This window comes from Schistocerca americana, chromosome 6 (genome assembly GCF_021461395.2).
Source record: "Schistocerca americana isolate TAMUIC-IGC-003095 chromosome 6, iqSchAmer2.1, whole genome shotgun sequence".
Lineage (NCBI taxonomy): Eukaryota > Metazoa > Arthropoda > Insecta > Orthoptera > Acrididae > Schistocerca > Schistocerca americana.
Genome location: NC_060124.1, coordinates 610,575,396 through 610,602,376, shown reverse-complemented (window position 1 = coordinate 610,602,376; position 26,981 = coordinate 610,575,396). Strand labels below are relative to the sequence as shown.

The window sequence follows — 26,981 nt, the reverse complement described above, 5'->3', positions numbered from 1 at the left end:
ACAACAAGTGCTTTCAGGAAAACACGTCAGAAAAAGCTTTTCTTGTTTCAAGATACTTTGTTCTGACATGAATGATTTTCAGCATTCAGGAAGTGTCAATAACTGACCAACATATATGATTTACTGCAACCATTTAACCCATTGTGGAGATCTGCATTCAATAGACAAGGTCCAGAAGTACTGCATGCTCTAACACAAACCAACAAAATTGAAATGCTTTATTTTATTTGCATGAACATCACTGGTTTTCCTGCTGAGCATTCCTGGACAGTATTGTTACTGGTGACGAGTTATGAGGTGTTTACCTCAATGTCATAAGAATGGCTGAGCCCTGAGAAAAGAATTTACTTCAGCAAAGGGCAGAGTCAACATAATATTTTTCATCTGGAGGCTCCAAATTAGTGTTGTGCTCTACGAACTCCTCCCTAAGGATGAGTCCATCACAGCTGGTATTTGATGACAACATCCGAGATACCTTTCGGTTGCAACGTACAAAAAATAACTAAGAAAACTGCATAACGTGTTGCTACTATGCAATAACACACTCTGCTGATGTCACAAACAAAACTATCTACAAGTCTGTTAGGGAATTCTGCCCTCGCACACTTATTATTCCGATCTTCCACCCTCAAATGTTTACTTTTCCCATTTCTTATTGAACAACCATCAGAAAAGTTCTGTTCCAGACGAAAATGCAATTCAAACCAGGTTCGACGACACCTTTAAATCAGAACCAGTAGTTTCCCACCGGCTCGGAAGTTTCCCACCGGCTCGGAAGTTTCCCACCGGCTCGGAAGTTTCCCACCGGCTCGGAAGTTTCCCACCGGCTCGGAAGTTTCCCACCGGCTCGGAAGTTTCCCACCGGCTCGGAAGTTTCCCACCGGCTCGGAAGTTTCCCACCGGCTCGGAAGTTTCCCACCGGCTCGGAAGTTTCCCACCGGCTCGGAAGTTTCCCACCGGCTCGGAAGTTTCCCACCGGCTCGGAAGTTTCCCACCGGCTCGGAAGTTTCCCACCGGCTCGGAAGTTTCCCACCGGCTCGGAAGTTTCCCACCGGCTCGGAAGTTTCCCACCGGCTCGGAAGTTTCCCACCGGCTCGGAAGTTTCCCACCGGCTCGGAAGTTTCCCACCGGCTCGGAAGTTTCCCACCGGCTCGGAAGTTTCCCACCGGCTCGGAAGTTTCCCACCGGCTCGGAAGTTTCCCACCGGCTCGGAAGTTTCCCACCGGCTCGGAAGTTTCCCACCGGCTCGGAAGTTTCCCACCGGCTCGGAAGTTTCCCACCGGCTCGGAAGTTTCCCACCGGCTCGGAAGTTTCCCACCGGCTCGGAAGTTTCCCACCGGCTCGGAAGTTTCCCACCGGCTCGGAAGTTTCCCACCGGCTCGGAAGTTTCCCACCGGCTCGGAAGTTTCCCACCGGCTCGGAAGTTTCCCACCGGCTCGGAAGTTTCCCACCGGCTCGGAAGTTTCCCACCGGCTCGGAAGTTTCCCACCGGCTCGGAAGTTTCCCACCGGCTCGGAAGTTTCCCACAGGCTCGGAAGTTTCCCACAGGCTCGGAAGTTTCCCACAGGCTCGGAAGTTTCCCACAGGCTCGGAAGTTTCCCACAGGCTCGGAAGTTTCCCACAGGCTCGGAAGTTTCCCACAGGCTCGGAAGTTTCCCACAGGCTCGGAAGTTTCCCACAGGCTCGGAAGTTTCCCACAGGCTCGGAAGTTTCCCACAGGCTCGGAAGTTTCCCACAGGCTCGGAAGTTTCCCACAGGCTCGGAAGTTTCCCACAGGCTCGGAAGTTTCCCACAGGCTCGGAAGTTTCCCACAGGCTCGGAAGTTTCCCACAGGCTCGGAAGTTTCCCACAGGCTCGGAAGTTTCCCACAGGCTCGGAAGTTTCCCACAGGCTCGGAAGTTTCCCACAGGCTCGGAAGTTTCCCACAGGCTCGGAAGTTTCCCACAGGCTCGGAAGTTTCCCACAGGCTCGGAAGTTTCCCACAGGCTCGGAAGTTTCCCACAGGCTCGGAAGTTTCCCACAGGCTCGGAAGTTTCCCACAGGCTCGGAAGTTTCCCACAGGCTCGGAAGTTTCCCACAGGCTCGGAAGTTTCCCACAGGCTCGGAAGTTTCCCACAGGCTCGGAAGTTTCCCACAGGCTCGGAAGTTTCCCACAGGCTCGGAAGTTTCCCACAGGCTCGGAAGTTTCCCACAGGCTCGGAAGTTTCCCACAGGCTCGGAAGTTTCCCACAGGCTCGGAAGTTTCCCACAGGCTCGGAAGTTTCCCACAGGCTCGGAAGTTTCCCACAGGCTCGGAAGTTTCCCACAGGCTCGGAAGTTTCCCACAGGCTCGGAAGTTTCCCACAGGCTCGGAAGTTTCCCACAGGCTCGGAAGTTTCCCACAGGCTCGGAAGTTTCCCACAGGCTCGGAAGTTTCCCACAGGCTCGGAAGTTTCCCACAGGCTCGGAAGTTTCCCACAGGCTCGGAAGTTTCCCACAGGCTCGGAAGTTTCCCACAGGCTCGGAAGTTTCCCACAGGCTCGGAAGTTTCCCACAGGCTCGGAAGTTTCCCACAGGCTCGGAAGTTTCCCACAGGCTCGGAAGTTTCCCACAGGCTCGGAAGTTTCCCACAGGCTCGGAAGTTTCCCACAGGCTCGGAAGTTTCCTACAGGCTCGGAAGTTTCCTACAGGCTCGGAAGTTTCCTACAGGCTCGGAAGTTTCCTACAGGCTCGGAAGTTTCCTACAGGCTCGGAAGTTTCCTACAGGCTCGGAAGTTTCCTACAGGCTCGGAAGTTTCCTACAGGCTCGGAAGTTTCCTACAGGCTCGGAAGTTTCCTACAGGCTCGGAATATGTAAACTACAGGAGCACTGTCAGGCAATTTTAGGTAATGTAAAAGAATATGCAAGGTGTACCAGGAGGAATGATAAATATTTGGAGATGACCGAACCAATCATTTGGAGCAAGAAAGCCTTGTAAACATGGGCTCTATGATGCGTACCTTAGCTATGAGCACTTCATCTTCGATACAGTCAGTGGGCAGGTGGCTGCTCCTTCAGCAGGGCCCGAGCAGGCACACACGGGGGCAAAGGCGTGCTGGTTACTGGGAGCTCCAACGTTTGGCGGGTGATTGAACCCCTTAGGGAAATAGCGTACAGGGCTGGAAAGAATTCCAACGTGCACTCTATCTGCCGGAGGCCCTCATCCAAGATATGGAGGCGGCCTTGCCTGCAGCTATCGAGCATACGGGGTGCAGTCGTCTGCAAGTAGTTGCTCACGTCGGCACCAATTATGCTTGTCGCTTGGGTTCTGAGGTGATCCTCAGTTCGTGCAGGCGGCTGGTGGATTTGGTGAAGACCGCTGGCCTCGCACGTGGGGTGCAAGCAGAGCTCTCTATTTGCAGCATCGTTCCCAGAGTGGATCAGGGTCATTTGGTTTGGAGCCAAATGGAGGGCTTCATTGACTCTGTGACGGTCTTGGCTGCAGATTTCTAAACTTGCTCTATTGGGTGGGGAATTGTAGGACGTCCCTTGATAGGTCAGGGGTGCACCACACACAGGAAGCGGCTACTCGAGTAGCAGAGTACTTGTGGCATGCACATGAAGGTTTTTTAGGCTAGGCAGTAGTGCGAGGTTTCCTGATGAACACTCACCAGTCGACATGCAGGCAGGGATATCAGGACGCGCTCAGTGTAAAGACACTTCAGCTATCAAGATATTAGCAATAAATTTTCAGAATGTTTGGAATAAAGTTCCTGAATTTACTGCCCTCCAGGAAGTGTGTGGTGCACAAATTATTCTCAGGACTGAGACCTGGCTGAATCCTGAGATAGGAATTTCTGAAATATTTAGTGAGGGTTGGAACGTGTATCAGAAAGACAGATTAGACACCGTAGGAGGAGGTGTCTTCATTGCAGTTGACAAAAATATTGTGTCTACTGAGGTCGAAGTAGAGCATGATTGTGAAGTTATCTGGACACGTTTAACAGGGCTAGGAGAAATAAAAGTTTATTGTTGGGTGTTATTACCGGACACCAGGTTCCACCGTGACAGTTCTAGAATCATTTAAAGGGAGTCTACATTCTGTATCGCAGAACTACCTGGATCATGCTATATTAGTCGGAGGCGACTTCAACCTACCTAGTATAGACTGGGATGTCTATGGATTCATTACAGGTGGTACAGACAAGCCGTCGTGTGAATTACTTTTGAACAAATTATCCGAAAACTGTCTTGAGCAGCCAAATAGACAGCCAACACCTAATGGAAATATTTTAGATCTGGTAGCCACAAACAAACCAGACCTAAACGACGGTGTCAGTGTTGAGACAAGGATTAGTGATCATGATGATGTCATTATGACTATGGTTACGAAAGTTAAAAAGTCGGTCAAGAAGGCTAGGAGAGTATTCTTACTAGAAAGAGCAGATAAGCAGTTGTTAGCATCCCACTTAGTAAATGAATCGACTTCATTTACTTCCGGTACGATGGACATGGAAGAATTATGGGCAAAATTTAAACACACTGTAAATCACGCATTGGAGAAGTATGTGCCAAAAAAGTGGGTTATGGACGGAAAAGACCCACCGTGGTTTAACAGTGCAATTTGGAGAATGCTCAGGAAGCAAAGACAGTTGCACTCGCAGTACAAGAAAGATCAGGAGAATGAGGACGGGCAAAAGTTAGTAGAGATTCGTGCTGCTGTCAAAAAGAGTGATGCGCGAAGCATACAACCACTACCACCGTCATACCTTAGCAAAAGATCTTGCTGAAAACCCAAGGAAATTCTGGTCTTATGTAAATTCGGTAAGTGGGTCGAAGGCTTCCATCCACTCACTCACTGATCAGTCTGGCCTGGCAATGGAAGACAGCAAAACAAAACCTGAAATTTTAAATTTAGCATTTGAGAAATCTTTCACGCAGGAGGATCGCACAAACATACTGCTGTTTCAGTCTCGTACAGATTCCCGTATGGAGGACATAGTGATACACATCCCTGGTGTTGTGAAGCAGCTGAACGGGTTGAAAATAAATAAATCGCCAGGTCCTGATGGGATTCCAATTTGGTTTTACAGAGAGTACTCTACTGCATTGGCTACTTAGTTAGCTTACATTTATCGCGAATCTCTTGCCCAACGTAAAGTCCCGAGCGAATGGAAAAAGTGCACGTGACACCTGTATATAAGAAGGGTAGAAAGACAGATCCTCAAAATTACAGACCAATATCCGTAACATCAGTTTGTTGCAGGATTCTCGGACATATTTTCAGTTCCAATATAATGAATTTCCTTGAGACAGAGAAGTTGCTGTCCACGCATCAGCACGGCTTTAGAAAGCATCGCTCCTGCAAAACGCAACTCGCCCTTTTTTCACATATCTTGCGAACCATGGATGAAGGGTACCAGACGGATGCCATATTCCTTGACTTCCGGAAAGCGCTTGACTCGGTGCCCCACTGCAGACTCCTAACTAAGGTACAAGCATATGGGATTGGTTCCCACATACGCGGGTGGCTCGAAGACCCAGTACGTTGTCCTCGATGGTGCGTGTTCAGAGGTGAGGGTATCATTTGGAGTGCCCCAGGGAAGTGTGGTAGGTCCGCTGTTGTTTTCTACCTACCTAAATGATCTTTTGGATAGGGTGGATAGCAATGTGCGGCTGTTTGCTGATGATGCTGTGGTGTACGGGAAGGTGTCGTTGAGTGACTGTAGGAGGATACAAGATGACTTGGATAGGATTTGTGATTGGTGTAGAGAATGGCAGCTAACTCTACATACAGATAAATGTAAATTAGTGCAGATGAATAGGAAAAAGAATCCCATAATGTTTGAATACTCCATTAGTAGTGTAGCGCTTGACACAGTCACGTCGATTAAATATTTGGGCCTAACATTGCAGAGCGATATGAGGTGGTACAAGCATGTAATGGCAGTTGTGGGGAAGGCGGATAGTTGGTAGTTCATTGGTAGAATTTTGGGAAGCTGTGGTTCACCTGTAAAGGAGACCGCTTATAGAACACTAATATGACCTATTCTTGAGTTCTGCTCGAGCGTTTAGGATCCCTATCAGGTCGGATTGAGGGAGGACATAGAGGCAATTCAGAGGCGGGCTGCTAGATTTGTTACTGGTAGGTTTGATCATCACCCGAGTGTTACGGAAATGCTTCAGGAACTCAGGTGGGAGTCTGGAGGAAAAGAGGCGTTCTTTTCGTGAATTGCTACTGAGGAAATTTACAGAACCAGCATTTGAGGCTGACTGCAGTACAATTTTACTGCCGCCACAAAGATAAGATAAGAGAGATTAGGGCTCGTACAGAGGCATATAGGCAGTCATTTTTCTGTTTGGGAGTGGAACAGGGAGAGAAGATGCTAGTTGTGGTAAGAGGTACCCTCCGCCATGCACCGTATGGTGGACTGCGGAGTATGTAAGTAGATGTAGAAAATCTCTTCTACCCTCTCCGTATTTTGGAAGGAGGTAGTAGGAGAAAAATAACTGACTAGTCTCTAAAAACCATACCTTACGAGCTATGGGCATTTGTTCAGAAAAAGAGGTGTGTTCCACAATAGCAAAGATGAACAACTGCTAATAGTTCTTATGGTTTGCACTATAGGACATTTTTCTTGTTTTGCTTCAAAAAAAGGAAAGCAAAGACCCAGAAGAGATTTGCTTCACAGTACTGAAGATGATGATGATGTGATCACAGCTCTTAAGCTGTGCCGTGACTACTAAACTTTTTTGCTTCAACTGATAGTTTGTACCATACCCCTAAATACTGACCATTCCTCATAGGAGAACCTGTATTGTTTATAATTTATAGCTGGTGCTTTCTGTTCTGTTTAATGAACTAATGGAAACCTCTATTTAAATTTGCACTTTAATAATACACATTAAATACAACTTACCATATCAACCACACAACAAAAGTCTATTTCAATAAAAACAAAATATTTATGAGTGTGCCTGTATCACTATGGACGAGAGATATGTTAATGCAGTTTGGACTTTGAAATGGTCCATGTTTACTAGCTGTTGTGTCATACTCAAAGAGAATGAAAATTTGGCATTTCATAAAGAGTTACCAATAATTATGCACACAAAAGTGTAAAGAGGCATCAATTGTGCAGTGTCATTAGATGTTCACCCTTACACTATGGTGTTACTGGAAGTAGCAAGACTACTTTAGATGTCGAAGATTTTGTTAGACTTCCTTACTGATTTTCAAACTGGCTGCTTTTAGCTTTGTTACAGAATGACTAAAAATCTAGCCCTCAGTGAGACCGGAACCGCAAGCCAAAACAACCTTCACTTTACAGACAGCTACATTCGTTCAGAGCTATTGCAGGGCTACCGTATTTCTCTCTCCCTTATTGTCCCAGTGGTGGCAGTGGCAGATATGACAATATATAAGTTGCCATTTCCCTGGGGAATAACTTTCCTGGACTCAAAACCATGCATTGCTACCATTAGTTCACACCTTCAGAGAAAATGACTCCAATTATACAATGGAAATGTCATGAAAATCAAGTGAATGTGGCAGGATGATTCTGTGCTAACCAGGAGGTTAGTCGTCACAGAGATGCCAAACATACTCCGTGTTGTTGCAAAGATTTAGTTATACTACTAGCAGGAAGAATACCAGCCAGCGAGTTCCCTGAGTAGACTAGGAAGCGACTTCACCTTACGTCTAAGACGTGGCTGTCGAGAATACACAAAGTATGTCAATTAGCTTTACTATGATTTCTTTAATAACATTTAGGGACTAGATCATTGTTACTAACAATACTCAGACGCATCGAATGAATAATATACTTGTACATCAAAAACTGTCATAATTATTTATATTTTTCTATCTTAAATGTACTTCACGCTAAAAACTTCCACAGAGAGACTGTGAGCTATAAATAACAAAAGTTCCATATCAAGAAAGTTTACTGTGCACAGAAACCGTACGCCATGAGCAAAACAGTGGGCTCAAAAAGGCGTGGAGGCAGTCAAACCAGCTAATGAACGGTGGAGCAGTTTTATCAAAATTTTGAACAAGGAACACAGAACTGTTAACAGTATTATCTAAAATAAGCTGTGCATGGTGCTAATTTTCAGTGCAGCATTTCACAGTTAGCGTAGGCTTTATCAATTTAATCTGTATTGAGTTCATATAAACGATGGCTATAGCTTAGCAAAATATTTATATGATAATTATCAAAGCACAATGTGAAAACTCTGATAGCAGCTGGTTCCCTCTCGCAAACTGGTAGGAGCAGGATCATTTCAGGGAGTGGCGACCGCACCTTACATGAGCACTTTTTCTTCCTCACCTGCATAACCTGAAAGGAACATGTCCCAAAAAATCCTTATCCATCAAAAGCTCTTCACTTTTGTACAATCCTCCACCTCTTCTCAACTCACACTGGATCAACATAACAATGTATGGTCCAAATCTTCCCTGAACCTTTAAAACAAGCATAGCCAGAGGCAAGTAGAGCCAGAGCGTAAGAATGTCACACTGAAAAGTCAGGAAATAGGTTCAATTTGAACAAAACTATTTTTGCTACCTCATATAACAATAACACTTGGAAAATTGAAGAATATCTTAGCTGTTTGTAACACAAATCACAGAACACCAAACAAGACATGCTTGGAGTCAGTGAAACACGTCTCAAAAGTGAAATGACTAGTGCCCTCAAGCATCGGCACCTAGTGTTTCACAGTAAATCAGGCAATTTCATGTACTGGCAGCATGGCTCTGCTAATTCATAACAGGAGGGTACACTTTATTAGAAATACCATATCCATTACTTGAGTCTCTAAACAAATATGTTGTTTGATGAAACCTCTGCCAGGTGCTTAAATGTGATTTCCACAGTATCTGAGTAGAAGTAGAATATTAAGATTAGCCTACAAACGAATTGTGCCTATGCACCTACCTCTACCTCAAACGAGGAAGAACTATAACAGTTCTATGAAGATCTGACAACAGGTAAAAATTAAAAAACCATCTCATTTTCATTAATACTCGTCAACTTCAACACCAAAATACAAGTAGTCCATAGAAGACCATCCCCGCATTGAAAATTTGGGACTTTACGCAGAAAACAGAGGGCAAATGATGAATTTTAACAACCAACCAAAAAAGTTAAGAGGAATGGAACTGAACGAACTACGGATACAATTTACCACCAGTAATCAAACAGCAATAAAGATGATTTATTCTACATGAACACATTTGACAAAGTAAACCCAAAAAGCAAGTGAACCTTCAGAAGCCCTCCAAGCACAGTTAAGATATTAGTAGATTACATCATATCGAACAACCGACTTTGCTAAGGTGTGTCATTCATAAATATCTTCTACACATATAGCAACAACCATGGGCTATTTACAAACAGAAACCATACTAACACACAACTGCCAACATTGAGAAGAGGCTGTCAATAACATGGCAAATATGGAGGGGAGATCCACTACACACCATCCAGCTGCCAGAAAAATTTAAATATAAGAAGTCTGATATAGGCTTTTAAACACTATGTTTCAAACACATTCTGAATCTAAACAGAGAAGATGCAATTAACTGGTGACATTTATTTTCATATTAAAATTAACCCAAATCATCATCTTTACTAAAGAAAACTACTCCAGCCTAAATGTCACACACCTTCAAATGACTGAACAAAAAATCTGCAGGTGATGACTCCTCTGACACATCCACATTTACTATGGACTGCTACCACCTATGTACATTCATTTCTGCTGCACAGAAAATATTGTAATTACTTTTATTGTCGGCCCACCCTTTCATATAGCAAAGGCTCATCTAACTTGCAGATGACAAAAGATTTCCACACTTGGATCGCGAATCCTGTTGTTGCTGTTGCTGCTGCAGTGTTGGGGAATTAGAGATTTAATTATTCTATCTACACCACTGCTGCTGGTGTGAAGAAAAACATTTTTTGTAGGGAGTCATTCTTCTGTTTAATATTTTGATAGCAATCACTCCAAACATTCTGGATGCACTCCTCTGCCTAAAAGAGATAGACAAATCCATAAAGACAACACTCAACACTACAGACAGCAAAATAAAACACTAGCACAGTTTAGCAGCATTTAGTGGTAGCAGGACAGGAAGGATGTACCTTTGATCTATATAGACAGTTGTATTAACACTGATTATGTGTTGCCAAGATGTTGACAACATGTTGCAAATACTGGCAGTCCAGTACTAGCCGCGAAGTATGTTTCAGAACATGTTTTGAACTAAGCATAAATGCACCTTTAGTAAGCTGCTGCGATGAAATCATTCATAGACAGGTTTACTGCATACTCCAAAAGGAAATCATTACAATTTATAAAACATTTTAGTAGCATATGATTAGGAAAATGTAAACAGTACCTTTTCAATTTTTTCAGAATCATCATCAAATTATAAACTGTCCATTTCCGTAACAGCCGGCAGCCACATTAACACTCAACTCATGAAACATATGATACCAAGGAAGATCCGACAAACAACAAATGAGTTTAAACAGAAAAGAAATGAGTTTAGCCAATGAGTACACAAGAAACTACCGTAAAAGAGCTTGAGGAATAACACAGAAACATTGACAAACACACCCAAATACAGACACAAAATACACAAAACCATATGTATAAGTACATAAGGAAAAGCCCCAACAAGCTACAACAAAAATTTAAAACCAATGATAATAATCACTAGCGCGACTGCTGTTAAGCGTCGGAAAAGATGTGTTTTGCTACACCAGAAGGCAAATGACAAATAATGGAAATTCCTTTTTTTTTGTCAATTTACAAACAAAAACGGTCAAAGGCTTGTAGAACTCTGCAGAGAGCACAACCTTATATCTAAATCAACATACTTTAAGAGGAAGCCAAGTAAACTTAAAACATGGAAACATCCAGACTGGAGGAAGGGCGAGTGGCAGCTAGACGATGTCTGTATGGACAAACATTTTCATAAGGAGATCCACAATGTTAAAGTACTGAGAGGAGTAGACACAGGCTCAGACCATTATATGGTTAAAATCAAATTCACACCGTTAAAGAAGAGGACCGGAAAAACTAATAAAATAAAAAGGAGGTTTGACCCACATCAGCAAATTAAAAATAATAAGTACCAACAAATAACACAAACCATCAAATTAACAGATGATCTAGAACAACTAGTGCCTAATCTTAAAAAAGAAGCAGAGAATCTAGCTCCCTTGAATCCACGAAGGAAACATGCATGGTGGACATCAGAATGTGACAAATTCCATGAAGATAGACACCAAGCATGGTTAAAGTTTCAAACACACAAAACTGAAGAAAATGCCATCAACCTAAAAAATGAAAGAAAAAAATTCACTCAAAATATTAGAAGAATCAAGAGAGGATTTCATAAAGATTTTATAAAGTCTATAGAAGGTAATTATCATAAAACCAACTCTAGGAACTACTACAAAATCTTCGGGAAACAACTACAACAATATGAGGCCCCTACACTAATACTGAAAGATGAAGATGGAAGAATGACACACAGTAACAAGGAAAATGCAGAAATCATGGCAAAAGCATTTTACAAACTTTTGAATTGCGAGGAACCCAAAGAACCCTTACAAATCAACATAAATACCCCAATAAAAACCAAAACAAACTAGACCCTCCAACTTTCCAAGAAGTAGAAGAAATTCTTAAAGAACAAAAAAATTATAAGGCATGTGGAGAAGATCATGTTTTTGTTGAAATGTGGAAATATGCAAGTGACACAGTGAAGACCACCTTACACATGGCTCTAACAAAAATTTGGGTAACAGAACAATTTCCCGAACATTGGACCACAGCTATCATCCACCCACTACACAAAAAGGGAGATAAGAGCAACCCAGACAACTACAGAGCCATCTCTCTCCTAGATTGCACATATAAAATTCTATCCAAGATCCTATATGAAAGAATCAAGGAGCAATTAGAACAGGAATTAGGGGAATATCAGGGAGGTTTCAGACCATGGAGAAGCTGTGCAGAGCAGATAATTAGTTTAAAATTGATTACGGCATACTACAAGAAACGGAACAAACCTCTGGCAATAACATTTGTAGATTTTAAGAAGGCATATGACTGTCTCCACAGACCTTCAGTATTAAAAATTTTAAGAAATCTAGGACTCCATCCAAAACTAATTAAAATAATACAACTCACTCTAACCAACACCAAATCAAAAGTGAAGTTTAGAGGAGAAATTTCGGAACCATTCCTCACAAAAACAGGCTTAAGACAAGGTGACTGCCTATCACCATTACTTTTCAACTGTGCACTGGAATACATAATGAGAGAATGGTACAAGGACAATCCAAAGAGGATAAGAACTGGAAGTGCAAAAGATGATATTAGCTTAAACTGCTTGGGATTCGCTGATGATCTTGCTCTCCTAGCCAACACCGTTCAAGAAGCCAGGCAACAAGTGAAATCACTACAAGAAATAGCAGAGAAAGTAGGCCTTAGAATATCATTTGAAAAAACGGAGATTATGCTAACTGATCCACCACTTGCAAACACAATTACAATAGGAGAACAGGAAATCAAAATTGTTGATAAATTTAAATATTTAGGTGAAATAATAAAATACAATCTAAATGAGAAGACATGGCAAAATAGAATTAAAAAACTGAACTATGCAAATTACATTACCAAAACTACATACAACAAAAAAAAACTATCTATAGATGCAAAATTAAAACACTATAAAACAGTTACACAACCAGAAATAACATATGCAGCTGAAACTATCTTCAAAACAACTAATACAGCAGAAATTGACAGAATACTAAAAATAGAAAGAAGAATAATTACGACATGTATAAATAAACAGCATAAAATAAATGGACATTGGAGAATAGCATCAAATGAAACAGTATATAAGAAAATAGAACCAGTCATGAGCACAATCAGGAAGACACGCATCTCATTCTTTGGACATCTGATGAGAACTCCAGAAAACAGAATTAGTAAAAAAATAACACAAAAATTGTGGAATAGCAAGGGCGACATTAAATGGATCACAGAAATTAAGGAAGATATAAAAGAACTTCAAATTACAGTAGATGACCTAAAAAACAAGACACAGAAAACCAGAATACTGCAAGACCCGCAAACCAGACTACAAATGAAAATCGATAAAAGGAGTACAGGAAGAGTTGTCTCAGATGAAGAAAGAAAGAAAATAACACCTTTCATATAAGAATAGCCTCTAATAATTATATTACCTACATATATTAAGTTATTGTCGAACCAAATTGTATCCATGTGTAACAACTTGTTTAGAACTTTGTATTTTTGACTACAGTGGTCCAATGAAGGCCATAAAATAACTAACAATAATATTGAGAGGACATTGTCTTTAGTTCTCGTGGGGAGAAGACATATCCTTGTGAAGTGTGTAGTAGACATTTTGCTACCTAACAATAATTTTTATGGAAGTATTAGAGTTCTTTTAAGTGCAAAACCACGAAAGTTTTCTTTTCTTCCGTGCATTATGTTAATGTCACGTCACTAGCTGCCTGCATCTGAAGAGGAAGTCCGATAAAAATCAGTATTGTATTCACAGTCAAAAATGAGAAGTAGTCATGGTGGAAGAAGAAGCATAAAACCAAATTCTGTAAATCTCAACGACGTAAAGCAAGCAAAATCGACGTGTGTTTACGCCACCACTGACTTACAATTTACAAGATCAGTAAATTAAAAGTGAAAGACAATTCATTCGCTGCAAAATTCGTACAAATTAAACATGAAAATAATGTAATTAATTAATTCGATTAATTAAGGTAAGTCTATCGACCTGCCAGCGCTTTCGTTCGGTAAGTCACATCATCTTTGTTTTTAGGTACATTTTTTCCACGTGGAATGTTTCCAAACATTCCACGTGGGAAAAATATATCTAAAAACAAAGATGATGTGACTTACCGAACGAAAGCGCTGGCAGGTCGACAGACACACAAACAAACAAACACAAACATACACACAAAATTCAAGCTTTCGCAACAAACTGTTGCCTCATCAGGAAAGAGGGAAGGAGAGGGAAAGACGAAAGGATGTGGGTTTTAAGGGAGAGGATAAGGAGTCATTCCAATCCCGGGAGCGGAAAGACTTACCTTAGGGGGAAAAAAAGGACGGATATAAACACACACACACACACACACACACACACACACACACACACACAGAAGGCCATCAGAAGAGATCAGCAAGTGCAAAACAAGACCGATCGAGAAGACCATCAGAATCCATGTGAGCATGAGAGCCCTTCATTCCAGTCAATGTAAAACAAACCATTAAGAATGGCTGAGGAGAAATTTCTGACTTCCGTGGTCCGTAATGATTTTTGTTAGCAGCTTGCAAAATATGGATAAAAAGACTAATTCTCGGGGTTCATGTTGTCACCTTATTCGAAGAAGAGAATGACTTCTGGATTTTTCCATGACTCTGAAAATATTCCTTCCTTGAGACATTTATTTAATTGAACTAGGAGTGTCACTTTGTCTTCCCTGAATTTTAAGCATCTCACACATGATCTGATCTGATCTCCCAGCACCTTAAAATTGTTGAGTTGTTTCAAAGCTGTTTCAATTCATTTTTTTGATAGGTTCCAGTTTTTATGATCCCACATTAATAACAAATCTTATTTCATCACGCAGGCTTTGGCTTGCCAGTGACAGTAGAGCGTCTAATGAAAGTCCGACAGTTTTTATAATTTTCTCTCTCGGTAACGATTTCCCTTCAGCCATTATGAATTTTGTGGATGCTAAGTTTCCCTTTTGATTGATTGGTACAAAGGACTTTTTGTTCACACTGATTTTGACGGTTTCCTCGATCAGTCTTTTGTTGTGCATTCAATGATCTCTTCTGATCGCCTTCTTCACATTTTTGTTGAGGTGAGTGTATGGCGTCTGTCAGTGTTTCACCTTTCTTCTATCAGCTGTTCTGTTTCAAAGCTGAATCTTCGATTTGTCTGGTTTTGGAGTGCTGTCAAGAGTTCATTCAGATCCACTCCTCTTAACTTGTCAGTGGTTGTTAAGAAAAATCATAATTTATGCGCTCTGGTGTCGTGCTGAAAATCCAAAGTCTGCAACAACGGGATCGTTTTCTGTAGACTTCGCTCCCATTTTTGTATTAACACTGAAGTATTATGGAAAATGCGGTAGTTTCTGAATTTTTTGCTGTTGTGGAATCTTCATAGGACTGTTCTAATTCTTCACAGGTTGAAGTACAAGTAAATGCATAAGCACAACTGATTTGAAGACTAACCTTAGAATTCACCTTAAGGATCACATGGATCACTGTCTGAAATATCAGACTTGGTGAAAAACTGTTTCGTCCTATTGCAAATGAGCAGAGCTATGCTGCCAATATACCAATTTATGTCCCAGTTATTACTTAATAGGGTGTGTCCAGACTTGAGGATAGTAGTACTGCAGCTTTGAGCCTAGACTCACTGATCCCAAGTATGTACCATTCGAAGTCTTGCAGACTGTGTCACAAACAACCAAAACATTCTTCCCTTGTGTTCATTTTGTAGTTTAATCTTAACAGTTTATTTTTTGCCCCCTCACCCATCCACTCCCACTGGGCCAACTAATACTTCAGTGACACTCCAAGCCTCCCGTTCTACTTGCACGGTGTGCTTGTTTTACAGTTCAACATATTGGTTCAGAGAGGGCTTCAACCGTATCTTCTCATGCAACTCCTATGAGAGTTGAGAAGAGATGGAGGATTGAACGATAGGGGTTTCAGGGCACAAACAAGAAAAACAAAACTTACCACAACAAAGTCCTGGCACCGCAACCCAGGTCGGCCACCACACACACACACACACACACACACACACACACACACACACACACACACACACAAAAACCACAAACCAACAAAAAATACACAACCAAAAGAAAGACCCAACCCACCCACATGCCATCCCCCCAACCCAACCTCCCTCATCACCCCAAAATAAAATACCCATAAACAAAAACCAAACTCAAAATAAAAAAATCTCAGTCACACACTACAACTCAACAAAAACTGCAACAGAATAGATCCTCCACAACTAAATCACAAACCAACACAACACCCCCCCCCCCCCCAGCTGCACCCACCCAAACCAACCACTTTCGGCCTGTACATCTTACTAATAGCCCCCTTTTAAAAAAAAAAAAAGCCCTCAGGGACGCTCTTCCGCCAACAGTACTCATCCAAATGAGACTGAAGGTTGAAAGAGCGGCTCTTCCTCCTCCTCCCCCCCCCCCCCCAAGAACTGACTTAACAGCCCCCCCACATCCCCTCTATAGTATTCGCGCACAAGCCCCGTCTCACGATTTTTAAACTCTTAACTATGGTTAACAATTAAATGACCGTACCCCCTCTCACCCAACCCCCTATAAGAAGAAAAAGCATCTGGAACTACAGTGGAACCTGGTTCTACAAACTCCTCAACCAACCACACTAATTCCGCCATAGACCACCCCCTCCACAACCCTGAAAACACATTCCAAACACCAACCCAACCGGTACAACAGAACCCCCACCCCCAGAGACCAACCCTGCCATACTTTTCCCATGCTGTGACTCTTCCACCTCCACCACAACCCCAGGCCCACCCAACTTACCCCTATACTCGATAAACTCAGAACACACTTCACAGCAAAACGAAAACCAGTCAAGCACATTCCTCTCACTCACCCAGTCTCATGCGCAAAAACTTTGAGAGGATCTATAACAAAAGGAATATGTCAACAACACAATCTTGCACAGGCCCAACCTAGACTTCTCGAACCAGGAACCGTGACGTATGGAGCACCATAGGTTATCCCTACGGCACTGCCACACAACTATCCCTGGTCCGAGATGCCGGAACTTCTGCCAATGTCACTTCCTTCTGACAGCACACTTCACCACCTCCACAATCAACCCAAAAACTGTAGAAATTTGATCAGCTTCAACATCATAGCATGGAGTCACACACTATTTTATCAGTCATATCCATACCTAACAAGACCAACAACAAATTCATTTACTCACATTAAAATACTAACTACAGCAAACAGCACTACAATAACTTTCACACAAAACCACTAGACTGTTAACTCACTGAAACCAATTCCGCTCCAAACACAGCCAAAACACGAACCAGCCACTATAATCAGTAAGACCACTACATAAGACAAAACCCCTAAACACACCACCAGAGGGCACCACAAACCGCAACACGACGACACCTACAAACACGCCACCCTCACAAACCAAGCTCCACTCCGCATGATGTCACACACAACAGCCTTACGTCACGGGTCAAAGCCTACAGGTGGGATCAGACGCTTCAGCCGACCCCACTTAAGATAGGAAAACATAAATAATGACAGTTTTTGATGTACAAGTATATTATTCATTCGATGCACCTGAGTATTGTTGGTAACAATGCTCTAGTCCCTAAATACTATTAAAGAAATCATAGTAAAGCTAACTGACATACTTTGTGTATTCTCGACAGCCACGTCTGAGACTTAAGGTATAGTTGCTTCCTAGTCTACTCAGGGAACTTGCTGGCTGGTATTCTTCCTGCTAGTAGTATAACTAAATCTTTGCAAAAACATAGTATGTTTGGCGCGTCTGTGACAGGAGAGTTACCTCTTGGTTAGCACAGAATCATCCTGCCAAATTCATTTGATTTTCATGACATTTCCATTGTATAAATGGAGTTATTTTCTCTGAAGAATGGTAGCAATGCATGGTTTTGAGTCCAGGAAAGTTATTCCACAGAGAAATGGCAACTAATAGCAACTTATACAATGTCATATCTGCCACTGCCACCACTGGGACAATAAGGGAGAGAGAAATACGGTAGCCCTGCAATAGCTCTGAGCGAATGTAGCTGTCTGTAAAGTGAAGGTTGTTTTGGCTTGCGGTTCCGGTCTCACTGGAGGCTAGATTTTTAACAATTCTGTGACAAAGCAGCCGGATTCCATTCAGTCTCTTGTTGACCATTCTAGTGTGACAGATGAAGATAGCAAAACAAAAACCAAAGTTTTAGATTTCACATTCAAGAAATTGTTCACACAGGAGAATCTTACGAACATACTGTCATTTGACCATCGTACAGACTCCCGTATGAGTGACATAGCAACAAGCATTAATGGCATAGGGAAACAATTTAAAAAAATTGAAAGCAAATAAATCACCAGGTAACGATGGAATCTGGGTTTGATTTTACGATGGAATCTGGGTTTGATTTTACAAAGAGTACTCTATGGCATTGGCCACTTAACTTGCATTTATCGTGAATCTTTCACTCAGGACAAAGTCCTATGCAACTAGAAAAAAAGTGCGTGTGATGCCCATATACAAGAAAGATAGAAGAACAGACCCACAAAATTACAGACCAATATCCATAACTTCTGTGTTCTGCAGAATCTTTTAACATGTTCTCACTTCAAATATAATACACTTTTTGAGACAGAGAAGCTTATGTCCACAAAGCAGCATGGTTTTAGAAAGCATTGTTCACTTTAACTCATCCTACCCTATTCTCACATGATATACTGAGAACTACGGATGAAGGACAACAGCCAGGTTCCATATTTCTGGATTTCCAAAAAGCAATTGACACAGTGCCCCACACACAACCTTACACGGTTTTTGCCATGTAAGATTTCCATTACAGCTTCGTAATAAGTGTGCAGTCCTATGGACATCATGTTGGATGCTCTGCTTAGCAATATAATAAAATTTATTTTAACATGTTCCCATTGGAATACCCTCACATTTACACACAGTGTAGAATTAACATATTTATTTCAAAATAAAAAAATTCCAATTTTGAAATTCTTACAATTTTAAAAATTTTGGTCTTGGAAAATTCAACTTTATGAATATAGTAATATAGCATATTTTTGCAAAGCTTAGGAGAAACTGAATAGATTGATACAAATGTCAGGTCTGTCATGCAAGTAGTTTTTGAGATATGGCCATTTTAAGGTTCCAAAATGTGACAAAAATTGCTTGCAGAACTTTGGAAACTTCAAAAATCAACAAATCAAAAAACAAATGGTATAAAAAATAGTATTTTTGTACACTGCAACCAAAACGTGTCTCAGGTGCTGGCAACAAATAGCAGCCATAAATTGTCACCAACAACAATACTACAAAAGAATGCTCAATGAGGGATCTAATGACATTCAAGGAATATGCAGCTATATGTCTGAAATGTGAAACTTTTTTCCAGTTGTAAATATTTTACAATGCTTACACAACATTAGTAAGTTTCAAGTATGCAACTTATAATATGTAACTGCAAGGTGAATACTAGAACTTCAAACAAGAAAATGAGAGTCGATAAATACACTCACAGTGCTGCAGTCATTTGGACAGCACTTGACCTGAGATGGCCAGTAGAGGCAGTAGGGCAAAAAAAAAAAAAACACTTGAGTATATTCTATTTTGTTCTTGACGCAGCCACAAACTGAGTTGAATTCTTTCCAAAAGTTTTTGCTATTACACGTGAGTTAGGAAGTGATGCAAATTATCTCTGAGGTTTCAGACTGATAACTTCAGGCAGACAGCACAAATGCAGTTTAAAAACTAAGGAGATGCGTGGAATCAAACTTGTGACTTCGTGTTTACATTTTGCCATACTTACTACAGGGTGATCACTCATAAAAGCCATCACTTTCCGTGGCATGCGGGTGGTGATAGGAGGTCTGCAGGTAAATATAGTGTGGTCTGTCATGGAAGTTATTTCTAACATACACAACATAAAGCCCTAAAAATTGATTTTAATTTCTCACATACATTAAGGAAGGAGATCTGGACTGCTGCTTTTCATTTTTCATGAATTTCTAACACCTGCTTAGGAAATAAACATTACACTCTGCAGTTCTTTCCGTGACATGGTAGCAATTTCTCGATGTATATTAGTTCATCTGAAGTTCATCGATTTGATCTGCACATTTTCTCATTTAATGTCTCCTAGAGACAAATCACAGGGTGTTAAACTGGAGAAATAAGGAGGCCATATGGTGTTAGTGATAACTATCTTGAAATACACAATTTCCTATAATGATAAGCTGGCCTTATGTGCCATTACATATTCCTGGTGAAAGGTAGCAAAAGCAAGTTCTCTCTCAGTTAATTTGGAAAAAAAGCTGCAAAATGTTTTTGCACGTATCTGTCACTTAACTGCTTCCACCACTAATAGCGCACCACATTCCTATTTGTTAATTACGCAGTTGGTACAAGCATATTATGTTAGGTTCTTTGGAACTCCAGTAACAGTTATCTTGTGAATTAATGTATCCACTTCGTGGAACCATGATACAACCGAAAACAAAGTGGGCTGTAACTTCAGTAAATTTATAGCCATTTGGTCAGAGCCACAGGAAATTCCCACTAGCCTTAGAAAGATGTCTGCAAGAAACCCTTGCCAGGTGGTTGTGTTAATGATTAATCATCCTGTACCAGACTACGAGCTAATACAATACTGTAACAGCTCAATAAAGAGACTATATTTTCTCCAGACACTTCTGCACTCTACCATGTTGCCAAATCATGCGTATAGGCAGACTCACAACTGAGGGCGGCCAGTTTGATTGGCCGCTTTACATTAACGAGTGACTTAGTCTCTGCATTGGACAGGTTTTACGTCTAAGAATGCACATACATGTGCAGAGAACCATTATTATTTGACTTCACAGTTCACTGGAACCAGTCACAACTGTGAAAGATCAGTATTTATCTCTGGAGCACTACTGAATTCAGAAAAAAGCACTAAACCATATTCCACAGACTGTTGACAGTTATTCATAGACCTGTGAGCTTTACAATGTAACATTAATGACACAGGGGCAGTAGACTTGGTAATTTTCAACATCTGTTGCAAGCAATGGAGAACAAGAGCGCAACTCATGGCACAAGATACCAATTTTGGTTACAGTGTTGATGAAGATGAATGTCTTCCAATGAAGCACTTAAATGTAATTTAACTCACCTTACTCAAAATCCTGATCTTCATTCTTCAAATACATTAACTATAAAGCATTTCTGAGATACCCTTCATACACCTCCAAACACCCATATCTGTTCAATTTCGGTTTTCAAAATTTGTCCTTTCCTTTACTTGCAGGTTGTGACGTGCAATTCATCTATTTCAACACCCTTATTTTCACCATGTATAGCAACACTGCTACCCATGACAATAACATCACATACCTCACACAAAACCATAATAACCACAAACAATATTTGTAGATAATCCTGTTTCAGAGGCAGTGTTTCTAATGTATATTCTTTAACCCAGCAGGACACTACAATAATGATCTGCTCTATAATTTACAAGTGTCTAACCCATTTTTTCCTCATCGCAGTTTCGTACAATTTAAATTGAGTGCGAAATCAACACTGCCGCCTTTTTTTAAGTTTGACACATCTCCCCATGACATCTACGCAATTCCTAAAATTATGACTCTGCAATCCACAGTACAAAGTCTTTGAATTAACTTTGGCAAAGCAATAGTGCAAGACGAGACTGCACTGGCTTCACTCACCTGTGGAACATGACTGACATTACAAAATGTGTTAACACTGTTGTAAAAAAAATTGATATAGATATATAGTACCACAACTTCACACAACACAGAAATGTTCAGCAAAATGCCTACCCAGATAAAAAGACTATCTCTTTGAGCTTTACCATCACTCTGAGAAGAAAGGAGGATTAAAATTATTGTGAGGCCAACATCAGAAACAGCACAAAACTCAGATTGAGGAATGACATTGGCAATATTGTGGAAATACGGAACCGTCCGATACCGCCCGTCTGCTTTGACCCATGACGTCACAAATATGGCGGAAACAAAAACAAACACACACACTTTCCACAAGAAGCCTAAGGACACTAACGGGACAAGCGCGGGAAATGGGGTGTTTTGGGTGGGGGGGGCAAACTAAATATAAACAAATTCAGACGCCTTGTGTAGCTACAACGTGTAAGTGAAGACAGCCATGCATGAATACCCACCCACCTCCCCAGGGGTCGTAACCCCTGCAACCCATAGAAGATAAAGATGCTTCAATAGCTGATTAGTGTTTTTTGTCTTTAAAAAAAAAATCTCACAGGATAGAACGAACAGATCAGAAAGATAAATATAATAAACTAAAACAGAAATTGGAGGAAACATAATTAAAATAAGTAATAAGTGTTTTTAAATTAAAAAAAAAAAAAAAAAAAAAAATCTCACGAGGTAGAACGAACAGATTAGAAAAGTAAATAAAATAAGATAAAACAGAACTGGAGACAGCCACACTAAAACCAAACTCCGCGCCGTCATGACGTGACACACGACAACACCCTTACGTCACGGGTCAAAGCCGACGCGTGGGATCGGATGCTTCTGTCGACGCCAATATTGTTGTCTTTTCAAAGGAACTATAGACATTAGCAAAAGCATTGAAAATCCAAATCTGGACTGCCGGATAAGGATTTTAACCATTGCCTTGTTTGGTAAAATTCCAAGAGTCCACACTCGGATAAAAAATCAAAACTATGGTTGGTTGAATCGACTGATAACTGCATGTCGAAACTGGCTTTTGACAATGATGGGTGTGATATCACATATGCACAGAGAGAACAGATCATCAGCTTAGGTTTCTTCCTAAATACATTACTGTGCATATAGTTTAGCTACAAACTACCACAAAATACAACACAAGTCAATCTTAGAGTATGAATACAAAAAAGGGATTTTCTTAAGATAGTCACATCAAAAGGAAGAAATAATTGTTGTCAACAGAAATACCTTTAGTGAAAGCCACAACTGACGGTGTGGTTCTTGCACCTTCTGAATTTTCAATTACTTTTGCCTGTTTGCCTTCCATTACTGCCACACACGAGTTCGTGGTGCCTAGATCTATACCAACTACAGCCCCTTTCACACCTTCTGATCTGAAAATAAAAGTAAGAAAGTGAGTAGAACGAACTCTTACATGCACCAAGGAGCAAAATACAACAATTTTTTAACGATGTCATATTGCTTTATATGGTTAATTCTTGCATTTCACATGTAACACAATTCAAATTATATTTTCCAATGATTACAAATTATCAGACTTCAGTAAAAGTGCGTGGCATAGTTCTCGTCCACAATAAGTGAATATAACAACCCTGATGGAATCTACTACAAGAGCATCAAAAATTTGCTATCAGATTCCACTTTGACCCAGATCTCCAACTACAAACACAATATGTCCCCAAGAAAAAAATAATTATCCATACTTTCCTTTCCCCTTCCAATACTTCTATAAGGAAGCATTTCAGAGTGCAAGCTACATCTGCAATGTAAACACAAACTTTTGTGTTTCATAACATCATCGAAATAAGTGTCCAAGGAATAGAAAAGCAACTGGAATCACTCAATAGAGGAAAGTCCACTGGACCTGACGGGATACCAATTCGATTCTACACAGAGTACGCAAAAGAACTTGCCCCCCTTCTAATAGCCGTGTACCGCAAGTCTCTAGAGGAACGGAAGGTTCCAAATGATTGGAAAAGAGCACAGGTAGTCCCAGTCTTCAAGAAGGGTCGTCGAGCAGATGCGCAAAACTATAGACCTATATCTCTGACGTCGATCTGTTGTTGAATTTTAGAACATGTTTTTTGCTCGCGTATCATGTCGTTTTTGGAAACCCAGAATCTACTATGTAGGAATCAACATGGATTCCGGAACAGGAATCGTGTGAGACCCAACTCACTTTATTTGTTCATGAGACCCAGAAAATATTAGATACAGGCTCCCAGGTAGATGCTATTTTTCTTGACTTCCGGAAGGCGTTTGATAAAGTTCCGCACTGTCGCCTGATAAAGTAAGATCCTACGGAATATCAGACCAGCTGTGTGGCTGGATTGAAGAGTTTTTAGCAAACAGAACACAGCATGTTCTTATCAATGGAGAGATGTCTACAGACAAAGTAACCTCTGGCGTGCCACAGGGGAGTGTTATGGGACCATTGCTTTTCACAATATATATAAATGACCTAGTAGATAGTGTTGAAAGTTCCATGCGGCTTTTCGCGGATGATGCTGTAGTATACAGAGAAGTTGCAGCATTAGAAAATTGTAGCGAAATGCAGGATGATCTGCAGCGGATAGGCACTTGGTGCAGGGAGTGGCAACTGACCCTTAACATAGACAAATGTAATGTATTGTGAATACATAGAAAGAAGGATCCTTTATTGTATGATTATATGATAGCGGAACAAACACTGGTAGCAGTTACTCCTGTAAAATATCTGGGAGTATGCGTGCAGAACGATTTGAAGTGGAATGATCATATAAAATTAATTGTTGGTAAGGCGGGTACCAGGTTGAGATTCATTGGTAGAGTCCTTAGAAAATGTAGTCCATCAACAAAGGAGGTGGCTTACAAAACACTCGTTCGACCTATACTTGAGTATTGCTCATCAGTGTGGGATCCGTACCAGATCGGGTTGACGGAGGAGATAGATAAGATCCAAAGAAGAGCAGCGCATTTCATCACAGGGTTATTTGGTAACCGTGATAGCGTTACGGAGATGTTTTGCAAACTCAAGTGTCAGACTCTGCAAGAGAGGCACTCTGCATCGCGGTGTAGGTTACTCGCCAGGTTTCGAGAGGGTGCGTTTCTGGATGAGGTATCGAATATATTGCTTCCCCTACTTATACCTCCCGAGGAGATCACGAATGTAAAATTAGAGAGATTAGAGCGCGCACGGAGGCTTTCAGACAGTCATTCTTCCCGCGAACCATACGCGACTGGAATAGGAAAGGGAGGTAACGACAGTAGCACGTAAAGTGCCCTCCGCCACACACCGTTGGGTGTCTTGCGGAGTATAAATGTAGATGTAGAACAGCACTACGAACATAAGCTTGACTTTCAATTAAAACAGAATTTGATCTTTCAGTTTGGGCAGTAGAAACTCAAAATCACTGATGTTAACTGCACTTACACACGAGGCATACAATCAAAGATTGGTTTAATATTGTAATGACATCTCACCACAACCCTGTTACATGGAACAAGACCTAACAACTCAGCATCAAACATTTTCTCACACCTAAGTACAAAACGCACTGGCTTGTCTTATCAAATATAACACTTGATTAGTTATATTTCACTAACTGACGAGGTCAAAGTTACTGAGAAAGCCAAATCACTAAATTTGTGCAACTGCAGCAATTACAAACTCACATAAACCATTGTCCTCTTTTCTGGCCTGATAAACTTTTACATAATGCAGAGAATTACATTTTCATCATACTCCAATTACTTGCAAGTTATAGAACGTCAATACACGAGACTCGACCAGAAAATGTTTTCACGGCAAAAATTGTTATCTTGAAGAATGTTCATAAGACGCGCCTGGAACGAAAAACATGCCAGTGTGCCTCATCAATGACATCGTTTCTGTCCAGTACGCCCAACAAATTTATTTAACACCGGCCATGCAAAAATATAATATATTGCATCATGCAATGTAACGACAAAGGGCAGCAAGTAAACATAATAATCTCACTAGAATCTTTGTTACGGTTTTGAACTTTAAGCAGTTGATATATAGTACTTACTTGTGCCTAAATTGCGTAACATTTTGGTTTGCGCCAAGAGCCGGTGTAGCGACCTGAAAAAAGGGAGGTAAATACCACTAACTCCAATGCAAGTACAACAAGCCTGAACATTTAATACATATAGTTGTATACTAATCGCAGTAGCAGATTATTTTCCAACAATCTGATATCCCAATGATTTATGAATACTTGTCCTGCAACGCAGGAACCTATACCTTATTCAGAAGCGTACTAAACTGATGTTTACTCGCCGATTCCGTTACATGGTAAGTAGAATCAAAAGCCTTACGGCCAACGTATTTCCAAACGAACAACATTTTGTCTATTTCTCAATTTCAATCCCACCGCAACACACAACCTTCCCTTTCACGTGCTCCCACCACAGACTTCCCTCATACCTATATTTTCAAAGATAATCGAGAAACTTCTACTACATATCGATAATCACTATGCAGCGAAACAAATTTCGTACTTTCTCAAAGACCTTGTATAACACACTTCGGGGAATGTTATATAAAAAATGTTCCGTATAGAAAATTTTGACAACTTTTTGTATGGGCCAGTCATACAAGAAACTCACGTTTAAAAGAAATGAAAAATAAATGAAAAATCCCAAGCAGCAGGAATATTCCCGGACCTGTCAAGTGCTTTTGATGGAGAACATCAAAAAATTCTGAGAGTGGTGTCACTAGAAAACTCATGCAATTGCTAGAAACATATTTAAAGGGTAGACAGCAGTGCACGGAGATTATATAGTCTAATTGAGAAATACTGGAGAGGAGAAGGTCAAGTGTAAGAAATAAACATTTTGGTGTCCCTCAGAGCTCCGTTTCAAATCCAGTCCTATTCATATGCTATGTATTCCTGGACCTGTCAAGTGCTGTTGATGGAGTACATCGAAAAGTGCTCTTATCAAAAATTTCTAAGAGTGGTGGCACTAGAAAACTCACGCAATTGCTAGAAACATGTTTAAAGGGTAGATGGCAATGCACGGAGATTATATAGTCTAATGGAGAAATACTGGAAAGGAGAAGGTCAAGTATAAGAAATACACATTTTGGTGTCCTTCATAGCTCCGTTTCAGATCCAGTCCTATTCATATGCTATGTAAATGATTTCTCAAGTTCTCTTGACAATAAGCAATCGATCACTACGTACACAGACGATACATCTGCTGTCTACTATGCAGACAGTGAGCTCAATATAGTTTAAGGGATACAAAATTTTACTGAAAAGGCAAGAGATCACTTTGAAAGAGACAACCTAAAAGTAAACATAGAAAAAAGTAATATTATTTACTTTAAACCAAGTGATCACAACAGACAAAATATTGTCATTGATGAAATTCTACCAAAAGCCTGTACATAT

At 40.8% G+C, this 26,981-nt stretch overlaps 1 protein-coding gene across 1 annotated transcript in view; it reads right to left on the bottom strand.

The window, feature by feature from the left end:
- The window catches only part of LOC124619360 (heat shock 70 kDa protein cognate 5), an 83,661-nt gene extending 57,645 nt beyond the window's left edge, over positions 1 to 26,016 (bottom strand). Inside the window, exons 1-3 of the mRNA XM_047145682.1 lie at positions 25,829 to 26,016; positions 25,614 to 25,666; positions 22,810 to 22,955 (exon numbers count right to left, since the gene is read on the bottom strand). Coding sequence (XP_047001638.1) covers positions 22,810 to 22,955; positions 25,614 to 25,666; positions 25,829 to 25,930 — 301 coding nt within the window. The 5' untranslated portion in view covers positions 25,931 to 26,016. The remainder of the gene's footprint in view (positions 1 to 22,809; positions 22,956 to 25,613; positions 25,667 to 25,828) is intronic.
- Positions 26,017 to 26,981: the final 965 nt, after the last annotated feature.